This window comes from Tenebrio molitor, chromosome 6 (genome assembly GCF_963966145.1).
Source record: "Tenebrio molitor chromosome 6, icTenMoli1.1, whole genome shotgun sequence".
Taxonomy (NCBI): Eukaryota; Metazoa; Arthropoda; class Insecta; order Coleoptera; family Tenebrionidae; genus Tenebrio; species Tenebrio molitor.
Window position 1 is genome coordinate 497,260 of NC_091051.1, and position 21,344 is coordinate 518,603.

The following is a 21,344-nucleotide window of genomic DNA, read 5'->3' on the forward strand; positions in this document are numbered from 1 at the left end:
TGACGATGATATTGAACACAACACAAGTTTTCATAGCAATACTCTGTATTATGATAATTTGTCCATTTTCCTCTTCACATTTTACTACACAAATTTTTTCAATAGATGAATTGTTGAAGCCATATAATTGAGAATTACGTATTAAATCCTACATTCATCTGTACCTAAACTTACAATATTTGTCGTGTCTTTATCGTTTATATTATATAAAACTATACAGGGTATTTCACGAGTGATAATGAGCCTGACGGAATAATAAATTCAACCCACAATACATTTTCAAAAAAAGCCGGACATTCTAATGACAGTAGCCAGCTTTTTCGGAAATATAGTGTGGGTTGCATTTTAAATTACGTCAGGCTTATTATCACTTGTGAAATATCCTGTATACATATACATTTACTCCTGCAGCTCTGCACTGAGGTCAGGTCAGGTCACAACACAACGTATAGTCCAATTTTTTTTTAAATCAATTGTCAAAGTGTTGTCATGTTGGCATAAGCCACTGGTTATTTGATAGTTATTAGATTGGCAACGTAAAACGTCAACTGTATGTCAGTCATTTTGATGTGAAGGCGCTTGTGCTATTGAAGTCGCAATTACATTTAAATAAAAATACAAAGTTAAATGCGTTTCCGAAAACAAGCAATTAACACAACGAGAAAAATTGGCTATGATTAGATTACGTGAAGAAATGCAAACAGAAAAACCGACCATGTTAAATTGCAGTAAAGATGCACACATCATATTCGAGGTATGGGTTCGTCACTGCGAGGAATTGATTAGAGAGGACTAGAAAAAATTGATGGGAAATCTACCAATTGAGGACATTCCTCTTCCGCAGAATCATATTCGGAAGCCGATTGGGGGTTAGATTCTGAAAATGAATTTTCCTGTATGTTCAGTTGCACTTTTTAGTGTCATAATTGTCTTTATTTCTTGTCTTTTGGTATAAAATTTGGTTACACCTGAAATTTTTCTGACATTTGAAAATTACTGATATACTTAACCTCAAACCTGATCTAGGGAGATTTTACGATAGAAGCGTCCCGAAACGAAAGGTTTTAGTGTGGTACAGCCTGGTCTTTAAGGGAATTTTGACATTGACAATTGATTTAAAAAAAATTGGACTATACAATGAAAATTTAAAATTGACAAGTGACGCACAGTTGATTGTTTTTCCTCGCTCCGTTAAAAAACTCGACTCCCTTGATTTTAGCTTGCCACGTCGTGCTGCGAACGATTTTCCGATTTTAGCTTGTGCTGCGAACGATTTTAGCGTGTCGCATGAAACTAATTCACTGCCCGGGAATAAAATGTATGTGGCGCGCCTAAAGAAGTTTTCACTTCAAAAATCGACCCGTTCAGTTTTATTTGGTCCGTTGTAAATAAATATTCGCCGGGGTGTTGCGAATTTGCGACACGGATCTCCTATCTGAAATGAAAATTTTATAGGCATTTAAATTTAAGACGATCTTCGCGAATTTCCCCTTTTATTCCGATCTTAAACGAGGCTAATTAAAATTTTTTATTGGACTATTAATATACATTAAAATCTAAGTTTACGATTTCTCGAAATTACACGGTTCCGTTTTTATTCGCGGAAAAATATGAGTCGCCGTGTTGTCTTAAAACTCCCTCCTGGAAACACGAAATCAGTTTTTGTGTTGATGTTTATACGAAAAAAGTTCGTGTGATTTTAGGACTGCGATGGTGGGTGCATTGTAAAATATAATTTTTTTACGTTCCGTGCTCGACTCGGTTCACAGCAACAAAAACATTTTTGACGATAAAAGCGAGAGCACATCCTGCTTCACAATTAGTTTTGAGATTTCTTCCCGATTCCGCTTTTAAGACGCAAGCGACACGCAACTTCCCACAAAGAGAATTCAGACTCTTTGTGACACGTTTATGGTCGACGACTCTCGACTCGCCTGAATAGTTTCAGTCAACTAGTCGCATGCGATTAAATAAATCTCGGTTATTTGTCGCAGACGTGGAAATATCTCGCGACGTCAAGGTCGCGTCTCTTGCGCCTACCCTCTTGTTTACTGTAACAATCGACGTATAAACAACTTGGAGCCGCTCTGGGTACACGAGCGTAAATACTGATGTAGAAAAATTAAATTGAAGAAAACGGAAGCCAAGACGGAGATAAATTGAAGTGAGCAAAAGCAAGAGCGAACGTCTGGAAGTGTGGTGGTGTTGTAGTTTCGCCGTACGAATCGTCGCCCTCCGAATTTTTGCGCCGAACTTGTCCCCTTGGTAATTTATTTTGGAAGTTTCCATGTAGATTCGATTTGTGCGCGTTTTTGCGTCGCAATTAATAATAGATTAGCCGCGAGAGAAAAACGTCGACGCGCCATTACAGAAATCGCTGTAGCCAGTTTTGAATTATTTATAATAATTTATGATAAGCACGCGTTCACACAATTTTCCCATTAAAAACAGATATTTAGAAAAGCACGCATTAATCATCGGCAGCAGTGCGCCGCATGAAACAAATTTCGAAGCCATTTACGAGGCACGTACCGACCCAAACATCACATTTGCCACCACCAAAACGAATAAATTGTATAGTAGCAAACACTACGGACCGAAACTAAATTAACATGCCCCCATTAGGTCCCCGTTTAATCCCCAGTTATAAATCCCTCCAAGTCGAATTGTTCGAACCGTCATTTCAGACCCACTCAAATTCACCGACACCGCTACCAACCAGACGGCCATCGAAGGCAACGAATTCAACGTCAAGTGCGAAGTCAGAGGCGGCACGGTCTCCTGGCTTGTCGAAGGAGGAGGCATTATAGAGGGTGAGTCTGGAATTGGACCCGACGACGCAAAATAAACTGTTTTGTTTTTCTGGAGGTAAATGGTACTTCTATTTTTCTAGGAATAAAAAAAAAACATTCGATTCTTTTGATACGGGGTAAACTGCTGCGAAAATAAATACTTTCATGTGCACACCAGTATATGAGTAGAAAAAATATTTTTCAATCCAGTTTCGCTGTCACATTCCTGCAGCCAAATGTTTAGTTTTGAAGGCAGCGTATTTTTAAAATCTCATTAAAAATGGTAACCCCTCAAGCGCTCTAATCCCATTTAAAGCTGTTCGGATACAAAGGCATTTTAAACTTGTAGAAAGTGTTCAAGGTATATTTTTTATTAACTTTTGAAATAAGTTTAGTGCGCCAAACAAGGCCATGTTACGTACTGACTCGCTTTTTCAAATTAAATCTAATTTTAAATTAAGATATACAATTAAAAAAAAGAATTATGATTTTGCGATAATGAATACACGTATTATTAGTTGAAAAAACATAATACTTAGTGATTTGGGTATCAAGGCCAAAAAGTCCATCTTTTTCGTCCGAGTCTGAGTTTTCTGGCGAGGCGCAGCCGAGAGAAACAGGCGAGGAGAAAAGGCAAAAAGGGACGAACTACAAAGCAAAAGACATCATTGATAAAATTACAAATTTATTTTGCATCTACCTTTTTAAAATAGTAACATTTATATGTATACATACATATTAACAATTCTTTTATAGTATTTTTTTATCAGTTTGCCAACAAAACTAGAAATTTATAATGTGGAATACAATAATTATTTATTTACATTGTTCATAGTGGATTGATGGCAGGACAATTATCGGTTTTGTCGATCTCGTTGTTAACTTACTAAACAGACCAACAGATGGCGCCACAGTCAGCGTCCGAAAAAGAGTAACTTTTCGTCCGCTTGTGAGTACGTAAAATTACCGTTTTCTAGAAGAGTGCCTAAAAATGCATTTTGACTCAAACTACGATATGTTTGTGTGTTGTCTGCCTTGGATGAAGCAAGTTGTGTCAAATCTATAATTTATGTATTTATACAGGGTGTCTCAGCTAAGACTTTCTAGCCTAATATCTCGGTTATTTACCCACGGATTTTTATGAAATTTAAAATGCGGATATTTTAGACCGTGAAGGTTCAATTAGTAATAATAAAATTACCTCAAGTTAAAAAATGTAATGTTAACACATTTCCGCAGGAAAATACCTGAGTTATTAGGCTCGAAAGTTTTAGCTGAGACACCCTGTACATATAACACGTAGCCCTGCCTTTGAGTAAACAAATAGATACACATTACATTTATTCATTAGTGAATAAAAGAAAAGTTAATGCATCCTTAGAGCGAAAGTGTTGCTTTAACAACGAGATTTTGATGGATAAAGTGCAATTTTATAGTACTAGTAGCTTACTACGAGTAGTAACTACTTAATTTATCGTAGTAATTACGCATCATCTTCTTTGCTGTATTTTTTCATAAAATGTCAATTGACTATTGTCACTAGAGAACCATAAGCAACCTGTTTCCTGCAACACACCGATGTGTCATCCACTTGTAGCGTACATTAAACATTTTGTTTTCAGGAAAAAAAAAGGAGAATACGCCGCTTGAAACCATCACTTGACATTTCCTCATGTTTGCCTATATTTCAGCGTATCTTTGGCCATTTTGGAAAACTGTTTGTTTTAATTCTGACACATTTACGAGCCGGTGAGCCCGATAAAAAAGAGAAGTAGTCGAAAAAAGTGATCGTTTAAAACGCGGCCGTCTTGAAACGTTCCACTGTAGCATTGAAGCAATTTGAGAAGAGAATTTTCTTTCATAAAGGAAGTGAAATGCTTCGCGATATTAGAACATTAAAAGTCACGCTCCATTAAAGATATTCTCCAGACGCTGGCATTGTCCTTTAAAAATTTGTTGTTTGTAATTCAATAGTCTGGAGATTTCTGTTTTGGCGATTCGTTATCGGACTTAATTCAGGAACGAAGTACGTGACTGCCGTTATTAAGATCTTTCCGTTTTTAGTCCCGGTCTAATCAAACGAATAAACTAAACAATGGAGAGACAGCCGGAGAGTTTCGCTCATTTTCCAGTGATTTATAGGTTTTTCCGGACGAACTAATTTTCGTTTTTCCGAAAGAAGACGTCGTCGAAAACCGCTTTGAAGTGGTGCGGATTAATCAAATAAGTTGCAGGTGATGTGACGACCGCAGAACCAAAACGTATCCAACTCGGACAGATAACGATCGAGTCCTGGTGAAATTCAGTTAATGTCGGTGTTATCGGTCGAATTTTTCAGATAACGAGAAGTACGCCGTGCTGGGCGACGGTCTCCTCATAAAGAACGTGAGCCTGTCGGATGCCAGGACCTACATCTGCAAAGGCGTCCAGCAGACCACCGGAATCGTCCAAGACCGGGAGATCCACCTGCGCGTCAGACGTGAGTGCATGTTTACCTTTAACCCACGAGTCAAGTCAGGTGCGGCAATTTCCATAAAAATCCATACACATGTTAAGAGGTCGAAGAAAGTTCCGTTTCCGGCAAATTTCCGTCGAGCCGCCCCCTGAAATATTCATGAAATCGACACACACAAAGATAGACGTTAGTAGCGACCCTCTAAACCTGTTTTATTACCGTTTCTGACCCGGACGAAAGCCATAAACCACTCCCGTAATTTATCCGCCGACGCGAAATAAGAAGAAAGTCGAGGAGAGTATATGCAAGCGGAGTATTGTCTGCACTTTCATACTTTTTATAAATCTCGATCCGCTATCAAATCGAGCTGAAGGAGATTTTCGGGGCGTCGATTCGGTACAATATAAAAGTCGGTTTTATCCGATTAGACGAAGACGGACCCGGCGCCATATGGCGTGCGAGTAATTTCAGTTCCGGTGGGGATTCGCAGGTCACCATCGGCAAACGAAAATCCGGAGGGGCCATTAATTTTATTAAAAAAATGCGAAACAGACGGGATCAAAGCCACTGAACAAACAAACAAGGACAAGTAAGGACGACGACTTATCTTCCGAAGCACACGGGAAAATTGTTGTTTTTCAGCGGACGCTGAAAAATCGGAACGCGATGAGCTGAAGGACTGACGGGGATATTAGCAATATCAGGTTTAATTACTGAAGAACTCGGGAATCTGACGGTTTCGCCTCGGAGGGAAGACGGATCATTCCCCCAAGATTTGATCCAATTAAGCGACCTTAGGCAATACTACTCGTGTTATTTATACCGGAATTAGGACCGCGGATACATCAACTCTGAGAAATGGTCGCCCATTCAAATACCCTGTATAGTCCATTCAAAAATCAAAAAACCACCAACGTCGCATTTTCCTCGATAATTACTATCGGCAACGCTGTCTAGTGTAAAATTTGGTGAGACTTGTAATTTTGAGGTTAAATGTTTTATTATGTCTCTTGTTTTTCTGGGCATGTTTAAGTAAAAATAATAAGAATCAATAAATAAATGAAACGTGCTGCTAATAAAACATTATGAAAAAAATTATGTTTTCTTCATTGTTTTTAAACAGAAACTGTGTTTCATTACAAAAAATCGTTGTGTTCCACTTCAATGTACCTAAACGAAAGTACATACAAGCTCTACAAAATACTCTTTAAATACAAGTATGTACCTACATTTCATTGAAACCTTTAACACTGACTACGTTCGAGATTTCAATTAGACAGATTGACAGACATAACCTCAATTTTGACTTGGGGGGAATTGTTACACAGTTTGTCGGAAAGAACAGGTTTTAGGGTAACACAGTCTGGTCTTTTACGAAGTTTTGACACTGACAGCTGATTTAAAAAAAAAATAGACAATACATACACCTGTACACGTCAACAAAAAATTAACGGAGAAGACGCTACGAAAATACCAGTAATTTCACGTTTCGGCCCTCCGTTTATCTCGAATTTGGTCTATTTCCGCAACACGCACCGCACGTAATTATAACCATAACTCGGTCTCGAGTAAATAGAGAATCTTGACTTCCCTGCGTGTCAGTTTGCCTGTGTTTTATTTGTTCGGTGACGCTTCCCAGTCCGTGCCCATCTCTGACCTGGATGAAAACTAAAAACTCGAATTTCATGAACAAAAAGTCCATAAAAAATGATTGTGGTGTTTAACGCTATCCCATCATCCCTCGTTTCCCGCTTTATCATAATCCTCATCTCCCATTCAGATTTTTTAATTCGATCACCACTAACTAGATATTTCCATTATTCAGCTCTTGCTCGTTTTCCAACTTATCAGCTTGAAGTAATTCGGCTGGCAACACTGATGCAAATTCAATTTAATTATCCTGTTTAATGTAGTAAAAAACAGATAGAATCTGGGATGGTCGACGAGATAGGTGTGCAATTTCCGTATCCTTGTAAAAAGGAAATGTAACGTTATTCGGATGCTCGGGTGTGTGTGTGTGTGTCGGAGGGCGCCAGCTGAATTTTAAACTTTTCACATGGTTATTGATTTGAATTAGAAACACCTGTTAGACTACTAATATCGCGGAAAATTTCCATGATTGCTTTAAAATTTGGCCGTAGGTCCCATATGACGGGTTAAATGGAGCTCGAACAGAAGCTTCCCCATATTGATGGTAGATGAACGTGGAGCTTGCGCAATAGCTTATTTATAGTTATTTTTATGCCCCTCACATGTTAATGGTGATCGGTGGTGAATTTTTGGACGTGTACGGTAAATCATGCTTGATTGGTTCATCCTGTAAATCAGCTGCGATATGATCAAGAAAAATCTCGAAAGATAAATGTAGCCCTCTCCCATTTCGAGACCCTTGTTTCTGTTCGTGTGCATCACCCAACTTAGTTAAAACACCGATAGTGGCGAAATTTATTGGCATAGTTAGCATCATTTACCGGAAGTAGATAGGAAAGTCGGTTTAAGCACCTGCCAAGTCGAATTTGTCTAAGAGAACGAGCTCCACACACACAACCATCCAACACTTTATAATTCTCACTCGATAAATTCCTCTATCGAATGTATGCGTGTTAGTACAGTGGTGACGTGAATAAATGAGTGAACACATTCATCCCGCATGTACGTAGACATTAATTAAGCCCCAAACACAATCCTACACGCTGCTTTAATTGCTTTATAGTAAGTCGTTCTAATTGGTGGATGCGCCGGGCTGATGAGGCAGCTGTGTGTGACATCGTCAACTACCTACCGGTCCTAATTTAATCGCACTTCCCGAAGACCTAATGTACTGCATAAGTTTGGCGGGGACTTACCCGACTCTGTCCAGGTTGCCAACTTCGAATGCACATAATGCGCCGAAACGAAACGAATTCCCCCATTAATTACCTACACCAGACCAACGCTAAATACGCAGGTTTTCATAAAGAGCGCAACATCTGGACCAGGATTATCGGGATTTTTACCAAATCTGCACCAGACAAACAGATTATATGATAAAAACTAATTAACACGAGCAATTCTCATCTCCACGGAGGCTCGCTGTTTTGCAATCAAGAACCATTTCACGAGTCGACACGTAGAATGCGCTTCGTACAAATTTCATAATTTTCACGAAGCAAATGCTTTTTTTGAGTTTTATTCTTGTCTAATACGCACAAAAATTTAATTTTTTCAAATGAAATCCTGGGTTGGAAACCGTCAATTGTTGTGCTTTTTTAAAGCGTAGATTAATTGGAGCATTCTGACAGCTAACCTAAAATTTAGAGCCAAATTTTTTTTCGTTTTTTCTTTCTTTGCAATGTTTTACATCAAAAATAGAATAACGTAATGATTCCTATTCTCGAAGCAAATATCTAAGGGCACCCCTTGCTGAAAACAAACATGTTCAATTATGTCCCGATTAAACATAAACAAATGTCATTCGTGTCAAACGGCGGGAAATTCAAACTTTACACTGTTCTAAACGGTTTCATTTGAACGCGCGATATATTGTCGTGTTAAACGCTCTGATTGTAGACAAGCCTGTCCACCCGATCCACCAGACCAAGCGCGTCATGGAGGAGGTGGTGTGGGGCGACATCGGCGGCACCGTCAACCTGACCTGCAACGTCTTGGCCAACCCCCCGGCCAAATTCGAATGGAGGAGTTACAACAACACGAAGAAAAAAATCGCAATGGTGACCAACGAAACTGAAAACCTGTCGATTTTGCACTTGCGTATCGACAACTCCACTTTCGGCGATTACAAATGCGTCGCCAAGAACACCTACGGTACCTACGAGAAATGGTTCAGGTTGGAGAGGGGAATTAAGCCGGCGCCGCCCAAGAATTTCCAGCTGAAAACTGTGACACATTCGTCGCTGGTGTTGGAGATCGTGGCGGCGGAACTCGCACCAGAACAAAGACTGCAGGACCAAGGCTTCAACGTGCAGTACAAGAAGGTCGACCAAGGGGAATGGAAACAACAAGAATTCAATGTCACGCAAGGTGGGTCCAGTTTTGTCCGATCCGTTGGAATTAAATTCGCTTCGATTTTTTCCAGATAATTTGTACACTCTCGACGGTTTGGAATCCAACAGCGAGTACGACGTGCAGGCGGCGACGGTCAACGCCGCAGGTCTCAGCGAATATGTCGCTCTCCCGCGGTTCAAGACTTCGACGGGAAGCAGTGTTCATTTAACTTGGCCGCTGCTGTACAGTGTCGCTGGCATTATATTGTTCCAGATGCGCGATCACGCTTCCTGGTGATGAAATGTTAAATTATAAGCCTCAGAAAGTACCTACCTATCTATGAATGAAAACCGGCAATATTCTTCATTGTAATATACGTATGGCTATTCACTGTCTCCGTTTCACTGTGAAATCGTGAAACAGGAGCGATATATCTATGCATAAACACGTTCCGTTCGACAATTCCTTGTAATGTCATCATATCACTACTTCATGTCGTCAGTAAATGTCATTTCGATCGATCAGAGGACGCGATTTTCATTTAGGTACCTTCATAATGGATTGTGATCAATTAATCTACAGGGTGAAGCCACCACGCAACTTCTCGTCGAAAAGTTGTTTTTCAAATCTGCGACCAGATTCAACAGCGAGCCTACAGGGTGGCTCCTTTAAAATCAGTTCAATTTATATCGACGTTTCAGGATGGTCGATTTTTTCGATGTCGCCCGATAACACAAGATTTTTAGACTTGCATACAGGTGTCCCAGAATGAACCAGCATAATTTTAACCACGAGCTTCATGTAGAACTCGGAAAAAATATTTTAAAAATTCAATGTCAAAAAATGTCTCTGGCGTACATTTTATAAAATATGATATACAAGGGTGTATTTTTAAAATGTGCCGAAATTTTACCTACGAGGTTGTGGGACAACGTAGAAAACTAAAAGCAATTAAAAAAAAATACCTCAAAAATTAAATGTCATTTTATTTTTTGCCATCGAATTTTTTAAATATTTTTTCCGAGTTCTACATGAAGCCAGTAGCTCGTGGTTAAAATAATGCTGGTACATTCTGGGACACCCTGTATAATAATTAATGTGTGACGTAACGTTGCAGTTGCCTTGCGGGGAGTTCGCGTGGCCTCACCCCGTATACGAGCTACTATGATTTCAATAAGTGCAATTTTGTAAATATAATTTAGTCTATTTTCAGATTCAATCCTTTAGTACCGTTTTAGTAGACCAACCCTTTCATTGTAAATATTTAGGATACGTGTGTGCTATTTGTTAACTAATGTGCCAATGTTAAACAACAAAGTAATGAATGTTGCATTATCTCGGTGTAGCTGTTCTTGGGTTAGTGTGGCTTTGTTTTGGATGGTTGACAATAAAGTCGATGAAAAAAAAATCTATGGAACCGTTACAACAGTCCTAATCGTATTATCGTAATAACAAGAAATATTTTAATTGTGTACCAGATTCTATAGGCATTTAGTATCAGAGAACTTGTTCGACGGTTATAATAAATTGTAAGAGTTTATCGCTTTTGATTGTATTATAAGTACACGGAGAGATACACACAAGTTTAATTTCTGTTGTTAGTCCGTAAGGGTTGTTTGGATTCGTTTCGATGAGGTTGCAAAATCACCCGTTGTGCTTTCACCGAAACGGACTGGGTCTGTATAAAATAAAATTGTTTTTCTATAAATCTTGTTTTAATTGTTACCTCCGTTCAACGCAACGGTGCAAACAGGGGATGTTTGTTGCCATCAATTTGCCTCGTTCGGAAATAAACGAGACGAGGGGTCGAAGTCGAATATTTAATTGTTCCGTTTTTTAAGGAGATTGATCGGAGCCGAGGGAAATGGCTCCCAACGACGATCTAGATATTTTCAAACGTACATTTCAACTTCGAGAAAAGCGGCGACTGATTTTTTATAATCGGAGTGAAAAAAAATTGATCTGGTTCTCAATTCCTCGAAGGATTTTTCGGATTTCCACACTGCCGCAGGTCGGGTCCGATTTTCCTTGATCGCTTCTTGTTTTCCGTGAAAACATCCGAGTTGATTTTCGAAATATCGCCTATCGACACATCTGTCCGTTTCGAGTATGATACGAATTCCGCCGCCATAAAAAAGCTTATCCTAGGAAAGAGGGTTCGACAAGTGGTAACATTCCTCGTTACGAAGTACTTTCGCTGCCACTTGAAAAAAGCTGAAACGAAAATATCGCCATGTTCGGAATGTTGTCGATAACCACGTCAGGGTTGTATTCAAGGGAGAAACTATTTAACAGAGTTGTCGACGGAAAGTAAAACAATCCGTCTGATTGTGGGGATTTATCGATTTGTTTTACCGAGTTTGGGGAAATTACGAAAATTGCTTTAAGCGAATTAAGAAAAGCGCTTTTCACATCAGTTTCCAAATTTGTCGTGAAATGTTCCGCTCCACGCTTTGACATCGTGGGCGTTCGATACGAGAATAATAATAGAATTTCGCTTGACACACGCTCAGGAAAAGAATCTTAAGTTGTCATGTGGTGAGAAGGCAACCGACGATATCAGTTTGTCTGTCAACGACTTTAAATGTTTTCAGGCCGCTTTCCGCGATTTGATTTGGGAATTTATTTCGAGACGTTGAACACAAAAATCTGATTTGTTTTTCCGCTTTCGGCGCCTTTTCAGCAATCTCATCAAAAAGAGATAAGCGTGACGCTTTCACAGTTGCGATGCGATGATTAACGAAAGGTGGAGTGCCGAGCCCATCAAAAATCACCGAGAAGGATCGAGCGACTTCAGTTGTGTAAAAATTGTGTTTGCAGGAACAGTTTGGGCGACCATAGTAGTGTGTTGACTTACTGACCTTATCCCCCTTATCCATAGATTAAACCTTATCGGCGACCATAGATAATATCATAATATACTATCGTATATAGAATAAAATAAAATAAAATAATTCATTTAACCACATTTACAAAATAAAATATCGAAAGTACCTATTGTTGGCGTTTTAATTTGTTGTGAAAATTTGCAATGATAAAAAATCAAAGGAAAGGTAAATGCATCCAGTAGGCTGTGATTTTGCACCGCCACCAGGATAAGGGATGGCGGTAAACGCTTTGTGCCCAAAAAATGTATAGGGAGTTTGCGTTCTATATGTTCTTATTTTGTATATGTCGGCGACCGAAAACTCCTGCCATCTACCGGAGCTGCGCACAATCGCATGCAGTTCTCTCAGTTGACAGGACTGAATGTAATCAAAACTTTCATTAACGATTTGATAAAGGGCAAGGTCGGAGTCCTTCACTTTTGCATTACAACTTTGCACCACCTGTCGAGATCAATAACCCTTGTCTTTTTCTGATTTTTTTATGAAACTTTTATGGTAACGAGTCTTGGTAACGATACCTAAATGTCAACTTAATTCTGACAGCGTAATCGATTTCAACTGAAAGTCGTTTTTCGTAAACCTCCAGTTAGTCGCAGGTTATGTCGTTTATCGCTCCTCCAGGCCCAAAAAGTCTAGAGCATTCGACAGATCGTTCGCGGTAAATTTCCGCGCACCTTTCGCGCAGACTCCCCCTATTAACGAGGAAGTGAAGAACCATCGACTCGACGAAGAGTGACTTCGTCTGCCGGTGGAATTATTAGAGAAACTCGTATTAAAAATTATCAGTGTTCTTTTGAGATAACGACTTTTTTGACATGGGTCTTTGGCGGAGATTACCCCGCGTCCCCTCAGAGAACAACTTCGACAGTAAGTATTACAGATAACCTACCTCAATATTGATCTTGACCTTTTTCGACGATTTCACCAAGCACCCATCCACTGCCCCCTCGATTGTCGGTCGATACCACGTGGTACGTGTAAACAAACCAGAATTTAAAAAAAAGAACAGGTTCCAGGGGCACTCCCACGTCCCGGTTATCCATCTTCGGCGATGGGGGAGCCCCCTTCGTAAACACACCTCTTGTCTTTTACCTAAATTAATTGCTAAACATACAAACGTTGTTTGTGTCCTCTATTAGATCCGAGTTTATGATCGTCAAACAAAAAAACTAATTGTTCCTGTGCAAGGCTCGTTAAACTCGATTAGTATCTGGAATTAGTGGTGGTGGAAATTTTTTATCAGTGGTGATTCTGGAAATGTTCTGTTATCTTGAAAGATTAAATGGTTTAGTGGTGAATGAGCGGCCGGCGATAATTTTAATAAGGCAGTTAAGCCCTCGTCAAATACGGATTGGTCGGTCAAGCGTTTATTCCCATCACAGGGGAAAGGGATGTTGTATCACTTCCGGGTCGAGGTAATTCCGCCCCCTGGTTACCGAAATTTTTGTCCCAATATCTGGCCTTGACCCGGTGAACTTTGTGTTGTCATTACTGTTGAACAGTCACACCAAAACTTATTGTTTTCACCGCTTTTACTTTTTTCTTTTGTTTATTCCACTAATGTGTCAACAATTCTAGAAATTTCCATGCCTCAAATTCCAAGAACTGATACTTGGATTTCCACACCTTTAAAAAATGGCAACGTTTAAAAAAAGGGAACAAAAAATTATAAAAATTCCCATGTTTAAAATTTTGAAGAATCAGTTTTCCAGAATGGACAAGTTTTTCGAAACAGGTACAGTTAATTTCAAAATTATAGAGTACACCTAATTTTCTACAGTGTGAAATGCACTTACATTTTTTTTCAATGATCAATGTCAATTTTGACATACAAAATTCCTGATCTAACCGAAAACGCGAAAATGCTCATTCTTTTCAAATTAGAAGAAGGGTGGTCGATCCGGAGGGTACCCCACAATTATGGTGTTCTAAAATATCAGCGACATTTTATGTTGTCAAACTTACCTAACCTATATTAAAAATATGACACTCAAATTTCAAAAAGGCATCTTTACATGTGGAAAAAACTGTAATAAATCGACTTCTTGATTTTTGAGGTGTACTCGATAATTTTGAAATTAACCGTACATATTTTTAAAGTTGGAGTGTTTTTATCTGCGACCCGAGTGTTTTTACAACGAAAACCGTGATTTTGTTTCTATTTTATTTTTGACTATGAATGTTTACCATCAACGATCCAACTGTTGATATAAATAATGCATCGTCAAATTCACGCTTCGCTGTCAGTGCCAGGGCTTGAAATATCGCGAATCACGTCGTCGTCGAGTGTTGTTTCCACCTAATCCACGGTCTTTATCCTTGACGAAAAACAACACACCGAATTCCAACAATCGGGTCGTTTTTCGTTCGTTTCACACTTGGTGAATGATTGATTAATCCTTGACAACTGATTTTTTTCTCCCCAGTCACATGAATTGTAACTTTCCACCCGCAGCACAAAGCCAAGAACTGCGTGGACACTTGAATCTATAGTAATTATTGTCTCAATTATTCAGATGTGGTCCGTATCTGAAGGTGTGAGGGTGTAAATGTTGTAACAATGGTGACCGACCATGGTTACGATTCCCAAGAGGAACACTCTGGTAAAAATCTTAACTGTGTCAATGTGTAGTCGTGTCATTTTTGCACGATATGTCAATTATCACCCACATTATCGGCAAGGTCGATGTGAAGAACGCAGCTAAATATAACACTCCCTTCAATTTAGATAATATTTTGTCCGAACGAAGAGAAAAGTATCGACGATCCGTGAGATAAGGAGAGACGCGACATAAAAGAAATATGGCAGAGGACTCATTGCATTTCATTCATCATTATATTTTTAGTACAATTTGTCTCGTTTACCTTTTATTTAAATTTATCTCGGGTTCATCAACAGTGGAATTTATTTTTATTTACAACTCTTTGTCTGCATGATTAATTAATTTATATGTATTGTTATGTCACTCTGTTGAATAAATAGATTTAAACATATCACAACGTATATTTCCACAAAATGTTGTCGAGTGGACACAGTATCGCCTCTTGGTGCGCCAGAAAAAACCAAATAAATTACATATTTGGCGAAAAACATCGGTCGTAGTGTTGCATGCGATGAGACTCTTGTTTTCACGCCTAGAACATGTAGCATCTAATGGCAAGTATTGGTAAACTTAATTTACGATCACTTTTCTAGAAATTATTTCATCTGGACAGCTCACTTGCTCGTTTCTGACTCACGTTTCAAACATATGTAATTTCAATAAGCAAACACCGTAAACCGCTTTTATGGTGCAACTAACGGTAACAATTATTAGCTGGTGTTGTGCAACTCGGATGATGATATTTGCCCCCAATAAATTTCCGTGCGTTCCAACAATAACAGTAAAGCATTGCGCACAGAAGGGAAAACGCTTTTCCGACAAGATTGATCCAGAAACTGTACTCCAGGGACGAATGAATGCACACAGAAATGCGCCAGCGGTCGTGTTATAAACTTGTTCCTTATCGAAGTTCTTGTCCAGTTGCGCATGGAAATGCTTTTGTTGAAGCGATGTTTGTGGAATTCCTGAACGTAACCGAATAAAAGGGGTCGAGTAAGAATTGTACACACCTGGGAATTCGAGAATTCGAGAAACGTCAATGTATAATGGGTTGCATATCTCAATTTTTAATTTACCGCTTGTCGCGAATCCATCACCAAATTGTCGACAATCGATTGCAAAATCCGCATTTGGCAAGAGACAAGATGTATAAATAGGTGATCAGTTGCAACGTGAATGTTATCAGCTGAAATAAGTCCTGATCGCTGACGCATTTCCACGGAGGTATCCGGAGCGGGTCGCTAACATTCCGAATAAATGATAATTTCATTATGTAACAAAACAACATTTTTTTCCATTGTTATCGTCGTGGTTCGGCACAAATAATAATAAATGATGTAACGAGCAATTTTTTTTGTCTTTCCCTCAGCCATGTATTTGATAATCACGCAGGGACTCGTGCTGGTGCACTTCTCTCATCGTCAATGACGTCAATCGTCGACCTTAAGTCCCCGGCATTCTTTTCTAAAGCGAATAAAAAAACAGGGTGAGACCTCTACCACGAGATGCTCGTTTCTTATTGAGGGCGAAGTCGCTCTTCTCATTTATACGAGAAGAAAATCGAGCCAGTTCGGGGCAGTTGTTTTCGAAACGAACCTGTGTTATCAAGATGAGAAAAAAAAATCATAATAAATATGTAAGAAAATACAGCTACAACGTCGCTTGACCACCAAGAAACGATAAACTGTTGACCCCCATACGTCCGCGTAAAGTTGATCTTTGTCCATTTTCAATTTAAAATCGTAACGCGTCACATTATTTTATTCAGTCCGTATCAAATCTCACCATAAACAACATCCAGGATTTGTTTATTTTCGGACAATGTCTTATTGATAAATCCATTTGTTTTGCTCCATTTTGTTATTGAGAATCGTTTCGTTATGACCGTAGATGTCGTCGCCTCCTCCGGGAGCATGATCGTGGTGTCGAATCGGCTGCCCTTCGTCTTGCAGAGGGACACCGACGGCAAATTAGTCCGGAAGGCCAGGTGAGTCGTCCTTCTGTAATCTCCAAACCTCTAGTTCTTGCGTGCAGCGCCGGCGGTCTGGTCACGGCTGTGGCGCCGGTGGTCATCAACGGCAACGGCTTGTGGGTCGGCTGGCCGGGGATTCACCTCCAGGATCCCCACGAGGCCATTCCCGAGTCCGACCCTGACGACGTCACCCCCACGGCCGGCCTCAAATCTGACAAGGTAACTCGGCCACCCTTCGGTACTCGTCTACATCTGCGAATTGCAGGTGGTGGCGGTCCAGATAGACCCCGCCGTCTTCGACTCGTATTACAACGGCTGCTGCAACGCCACCTTCTGGCCGCTGTTCCACTCGATGCCCGACAGGGCCAACTTCATGAGGGAACACTGGCAGTGCTACACTCAGGCGAATAAGGAGTTCGCCGACTGCACAATGGCAGCGCTCAGGTCTCTCCCAAAGAAAACCGGCAACGGCGTTCCGTTGATCTGGATCCACGACTACCACCTGATGTTGGCAGCGAACTGGATCAGACAAGGAGCCGAAGATGAGGGCATCGCTTGTAAACTAGGTTTCTTCCTGCACATCCCGTTCCCTCCGTGGGACATTTTCCGGTTGTTTCCCTGGTCCGACGAGATTCTCCAGGGGATGTTAGCTTGCGACATGGTCGGCTTTCACATCACCGACTACTGTTTGAACTTTGTCGACTGCTGTCAGCGCAATTTAGGGTGTCGCGTCGACAGGAAGAATCTCCTGGTGGAGCACGGTGGACGGTCGGTGCGCGTCCGTCCCTTACCCATCGGGATACCATTCGAACGCTTCGTCGAACTCGCCGAAAACGCGCCCAAAGTTCTGTCCACCACCCAGAAAATCATCCTGGGGGTGGACAGACTCGATTACACCAAAGGTCTGGTACACAGGCTTTTGGCTTTCGAGAAATTATTAGAGCATCATCCAGAGCACAAGGGGAAGGTGTCTCTGTTACAAATTGCGGTGCCTTCGCGTATCGACGTTAAGGAGTATCAAGATCTCAAAGAAGAGATGGACCAGTTGGTCGGAAGGATCAATGGAAAATTTACAACCCCCAACTGGTCTCCCATTCGGTATATTTACGGATGCGTAAGCCAAGACGAATTGGCAGCTTTTTATCGAGATGCAGCGGTAGGTCTTGTAACGCCGCTCCGCGATGGCATGAATTTAGTAGCCAAAGAGTTTGTAGCGTGCCAGATTAACACACCTCCGGGAGTGTTGATAGTGTCGCCTTTTGCCGGTGCAGGCGAGACCATGCACGAAGCTCTAATCTGCAATCCTTACGAGATTAACGACGCCTCTGAGGTTATCCACCGCGCGTTAACCATGCCGGAGGACGAACGAATTCTCCGAATGAACTATTTGCGAAGACGCGAGAAACTTAACGACGTTAATTATTGGACCAAATCGTTTTTGTCGGCGATGGGTTCGTTGATCACTCAGGAAGATCACGACGATATCGGCACCACGTCGATGCCCGCGGTCACACTAGACGATTTCGACGAATACTTGGCGAAGTAAGGCTGAATGCGGTCCAAGTACATCCCGTTTAATCGACGGTTCTTTTAGGTACATAGGAAACACACACAAATTGGCGCTGTTGTTGGACTACGACGGTACTCTGGCGCCCATCGCTCCTCACCCAGATTTGGCCATAATTCCCCCAGAAACCAAGAACGTCCTCCAGAGACTTTCCAACATATCCGACGTGTACATCGCGATCATTTCAGGCAGGAATGTGAACAATGTCAAGCAGATGGTTGGAATAGAGGGCATAACCTACGCCGGAAATCACGGTTTGGAAATTTTGCACCCGGACGGTACCAAATTCGTCCATCCCATGCCCACCGAGTTCCACGACAAGGTGGGCGAGTTGTTGCGCCAACTGCAAGAGAGAGTGTGTCGGGACGGCGCTTGGATAGAGAACAAGGGCGCTCTTCTGACCTTCCATTTCCGCGAAACTCCAGTACATTTGCGAACCCAACTCGCCGAAGAAGCCAGACGTTTGATCGAGGAAGCGGGTTTCAAGGCTGGCAAGGCTCACTGCGCCATCGAGGCCAAGCCTCCGGTGCAGTGGAACAAAGGTCGAGCGTCCATCTACATCTTGAGGACCGCGTTCGGCGTCGACTGGAGCGAGAGAATTCGAATTATCTACGCCGGAGACGACAGCACTGACGAAGATGCGATGCAGGTCTGTATCGATAAATGTTTGAGCCAGTGTGATTTTTTCGTAGGCTTTGAAAGGTATGGCGGCCACGTTTCGGGTGACGTCGTCGTCGATAGTGAAGACCGCGGCTGAGCGCCGTCTGCCGTCGACCGACTCGGTCTTGACGATGCTCAAATGGGTAGAAAGACATCTCAGTCGCAGGAAGCCCAGCATAGATCCCAACAATTACCGCAGAAACTCTCTGGCAAGGCAAGGGGCCGTGCAAATGGAGATGCAGTTCATGCAGAGCGTGCAGAAGAACGGCAACTCGGCGAGGCTCTCCACCGACTCGACGGAACAGTAATTTAGTGTGTAGGTAGAATGATGATAGGCTTTGAAATAATTGTAACCCAGAAGACTCGAAATGTACCTACCAGAGATATTTTTTGAATGTGCTAAAACACATTTTTTTGTCAATATCAGATTTAGACGCATACCACTGGTGTGATCGTACTTTATACTTTGTATATTTTTTTAAAATGTAGTTTTATTTATTTTTACATTAAAAAAATCTCATATCGATGGATTATGTATGTTAGGGCACTGACGCGCATGTTAGTCGTGCCATCTTGTTATTCGTGTGTAGTACGTGTTGAATAAATTCCTGTACCATAAAAGTGTTTGAATTTCCCGCCGTTCTAGTCCAGCAAGAGGGCAACCAGAAATCTGCAATATCGATGACACGTTGGTCGGTGGTCGTGCCGTCAGATGGTGGAACAGTTCTGTTCCGTAAGTTGTGGAGTTGAACCTTTCCACATTCTGCGGCTCAACTCAATTGAAACTTCTCGAAAGAAAAATGCGTGAAACTGTAAGCAAGTCAGGTGGGTTTGAAAACGATTTGAATAAGGTTGAGAGTCGTCGGCTGTTGAAAGTTTGCGAGCGTTTCGGCTGATCGTGAAAACAATTAATAAAGCAGGAATCTTTGGAAGAACGGGTCTCTCTTCAAGATGCATTATTTATGAGTGTTTTGTTATTATTTAGGAAGACTGCGTGGTTATAATAAGAATTTTAGATGGTGGTGTGGTATTTTTAGACGCACCGATTTAATAATAGGTAGCGTGTTCGTGGCGGTTTTAAGAAAGGGAAGATTCCAAACAGCTGGGACAGTTAATTGTGAGTTTAAAATGAAAGAATGGGCGACACTATCTGCGGTCTAAATTTATGAAATTCTTCTATAAGTGAGGAATAATTTAAAGACGTGATCGTCTATAAATTCACTTTTTCAATCAGAGACTCTTTATTTTCAGTAGAATCGGCGAGGAATCTAAAACAAGTCCATAAATCAAAATCCAATCAGAAAAACCAATCAATATGAGGAGCCGAAGAAAAAAACTGTCAGATATCTCATCAGACCCAACCGGAACATAAAAATATCCAGATTTGGAAAAGGAGAGCGTCAGCCGTTAAACTCGATATTCTTATTACGCCCTATCTGGATGCAATATGATAGAGTGGAGTCTTAAAAACCAGCCAGCGGCCTGCCGTAATATCTCTGTCTTTGACAGGCGATCTGTTACGCTGATACAGAGAATGTAGCAATTGTGGAGAAATCAGCGCTTTTGTCTATTTTCCGGTCCCGACCCTTTTGTTGTGCTCCCGGTAATCGTTTCTTAATTTATTTACCGCTCCCCCGCGGGATTTATTAAGATTTCGCAAAGCTACCTGCTTCCTTTCATGTCTAATCAAAAGGCAGATTTCGTTATGCGTATCAAAAGCAGCTTTCATCAGCCGAATTATGCTTTCGTCTCGAAGAATGAACGTTTGTTTGCGACTCTCTCGGACAATTTAATTAGTCGCGGAGGTCGCCAGGTGGGGACTTTTTTCCACCTCTCCACACGCATCAAAGTAGAAATAAGAAACAGAAAGTTAATTAAAGCCGTTAGATAATTCGGAGGGATGCCCGACCGCGGAACGACTCCTCCAACTTCCACCGAGAACATTAAATTAGAAAAGCTCAAATCGTTTTGCCAACAAAATGGAACGAGTTGAAAGTTTTCAATGAATGTCTAACGAGGTATTATTCTTCGCCATTTAACCTAATCATCATATCACTTTGTAACACGAAAAGTCTTGGCTTTAACTTCGAAATTGAAGAGGGTCCTGCCAACTCTGTTTATTTAATAAGCCTCACCCCGAAAAACGCACTATTCGCATCCCCGACACGATCCAATTAGTGTTGCGCCCCTCACCATCATCGGAATTATCGGATGCAACGCGAATTTAATGAGTGCGAGTCCGTTGTAACAAATCGTTTTTATTATCCCCGTCGTGTTGTCGGAATATCCGTGATATTAAAATTGCCAAAAGAGCAAGGGTGAGCGTCATATTGTCCGTCGGAATCTCGGCGGTGTATGCAATAAAGAACGCATCTTTGTGTACACCAGCCCTTCCTGATGGGCAGAAAGGCGTTCGGAGGTTG

At 41.1% G+C, this 21,344-nt stretch overlaps 3 protein-coding genes across 6 annotated transcripts in view; 2 read left to right on the forward strand and 1 right to left on the reverse strand.

Annotated features, from left to right (window-relative positions):
- The window catches only part of LOC138133889 (neural cell adhesion molecule 2-like), a 29,494-nt gene extending 18,555 nt beyond the window's left edge, over positions 1 to 10,939 (forward strand). For both annotated transcript variants that reach the window (XM_069051891.1, XM_069051892.1), the window contains 4 exons: positions 2,688 to 2,813; positions 5,131 to 5,271; positions 8,797 to 9,267; positions 9,323 to 10,939. In XM_069051891.1, the coding sequence (XP_068907992.1) occupies positions 2,688 to 2,813; positions 5,131 to 5,271; positions 8,797 to 9,267; positions 9,323 to 9,528 (944 nt within the window). In that variant the 3' untranslated portion in view covers positions 9,529 to 10,939. The remainder of the gene's footprint in view (positions 1 to 2,687; positions 2,814 to 5,130; positions 5,272 to 8,796; positions 9,268 to 9,322) is intronic.
- LOC138133888 (leucine-rich repeat and death domain-containing protein 1-like) overlaps positions 1 to 13,228 on the reverse strand; it is a 41,533-nt gene extending 28,305 nt beyond the window's left edge. Inside the window, exon 1 of the mRNA XM_069051890.1 lies at positions 13,009 to 13,228. The gene's annotated coding sequence lies outside the window, so the exon portion shown is untranslated. The remainder of the gene's footprint in view (positions 1 to 13,008) is intronic.
- Positions 12,668 to 19,542, forward strand: Tps1 (Trehalose-6-phosphate synthase 1). Of its 3 annotated transcripts, XM_069051889.1 has the most exons (7): positions 12,668 to 12,986; positions 14,636 to 14,722; positions 16,613 to 16,709; positions 16,757 to 16,913; positions 16,960 to 18,236; positions 18,289 to 18,910; positions 18,954 to 19,542. In XM_069051889.1, exons 2-7 carry the CDS (start codon positions 14,680 to 14,682, stop codon positions 19,227 to 19,229), a joined length of 2,472 nt encoding a protein of 823 aa, XP_068907990.1. In that variant the 5' UTR covers positions 12,668 to 12,986; positions 14,636 to 14,679; the 3' UTR covers positions 19,230 to 19,542. The 3 variants fall into 3 exon arrangements, with proteins under 3 accessions (XP_068907990.1, XP_068907988.1, XP_068907989.1); XM_069051887.1 differs by lacking the exon at positions 14,636 to 14,722; XM_069051888.1 differs by lacking the exons at positions 12,668 to 12,986; positions 14,636 to 14,722 and adding an exon at positions 15,130 to 15,276.
- The last annotated feature ends 1,802 nt before the right edge of the window (positions 19,543 to 21,344 follow it).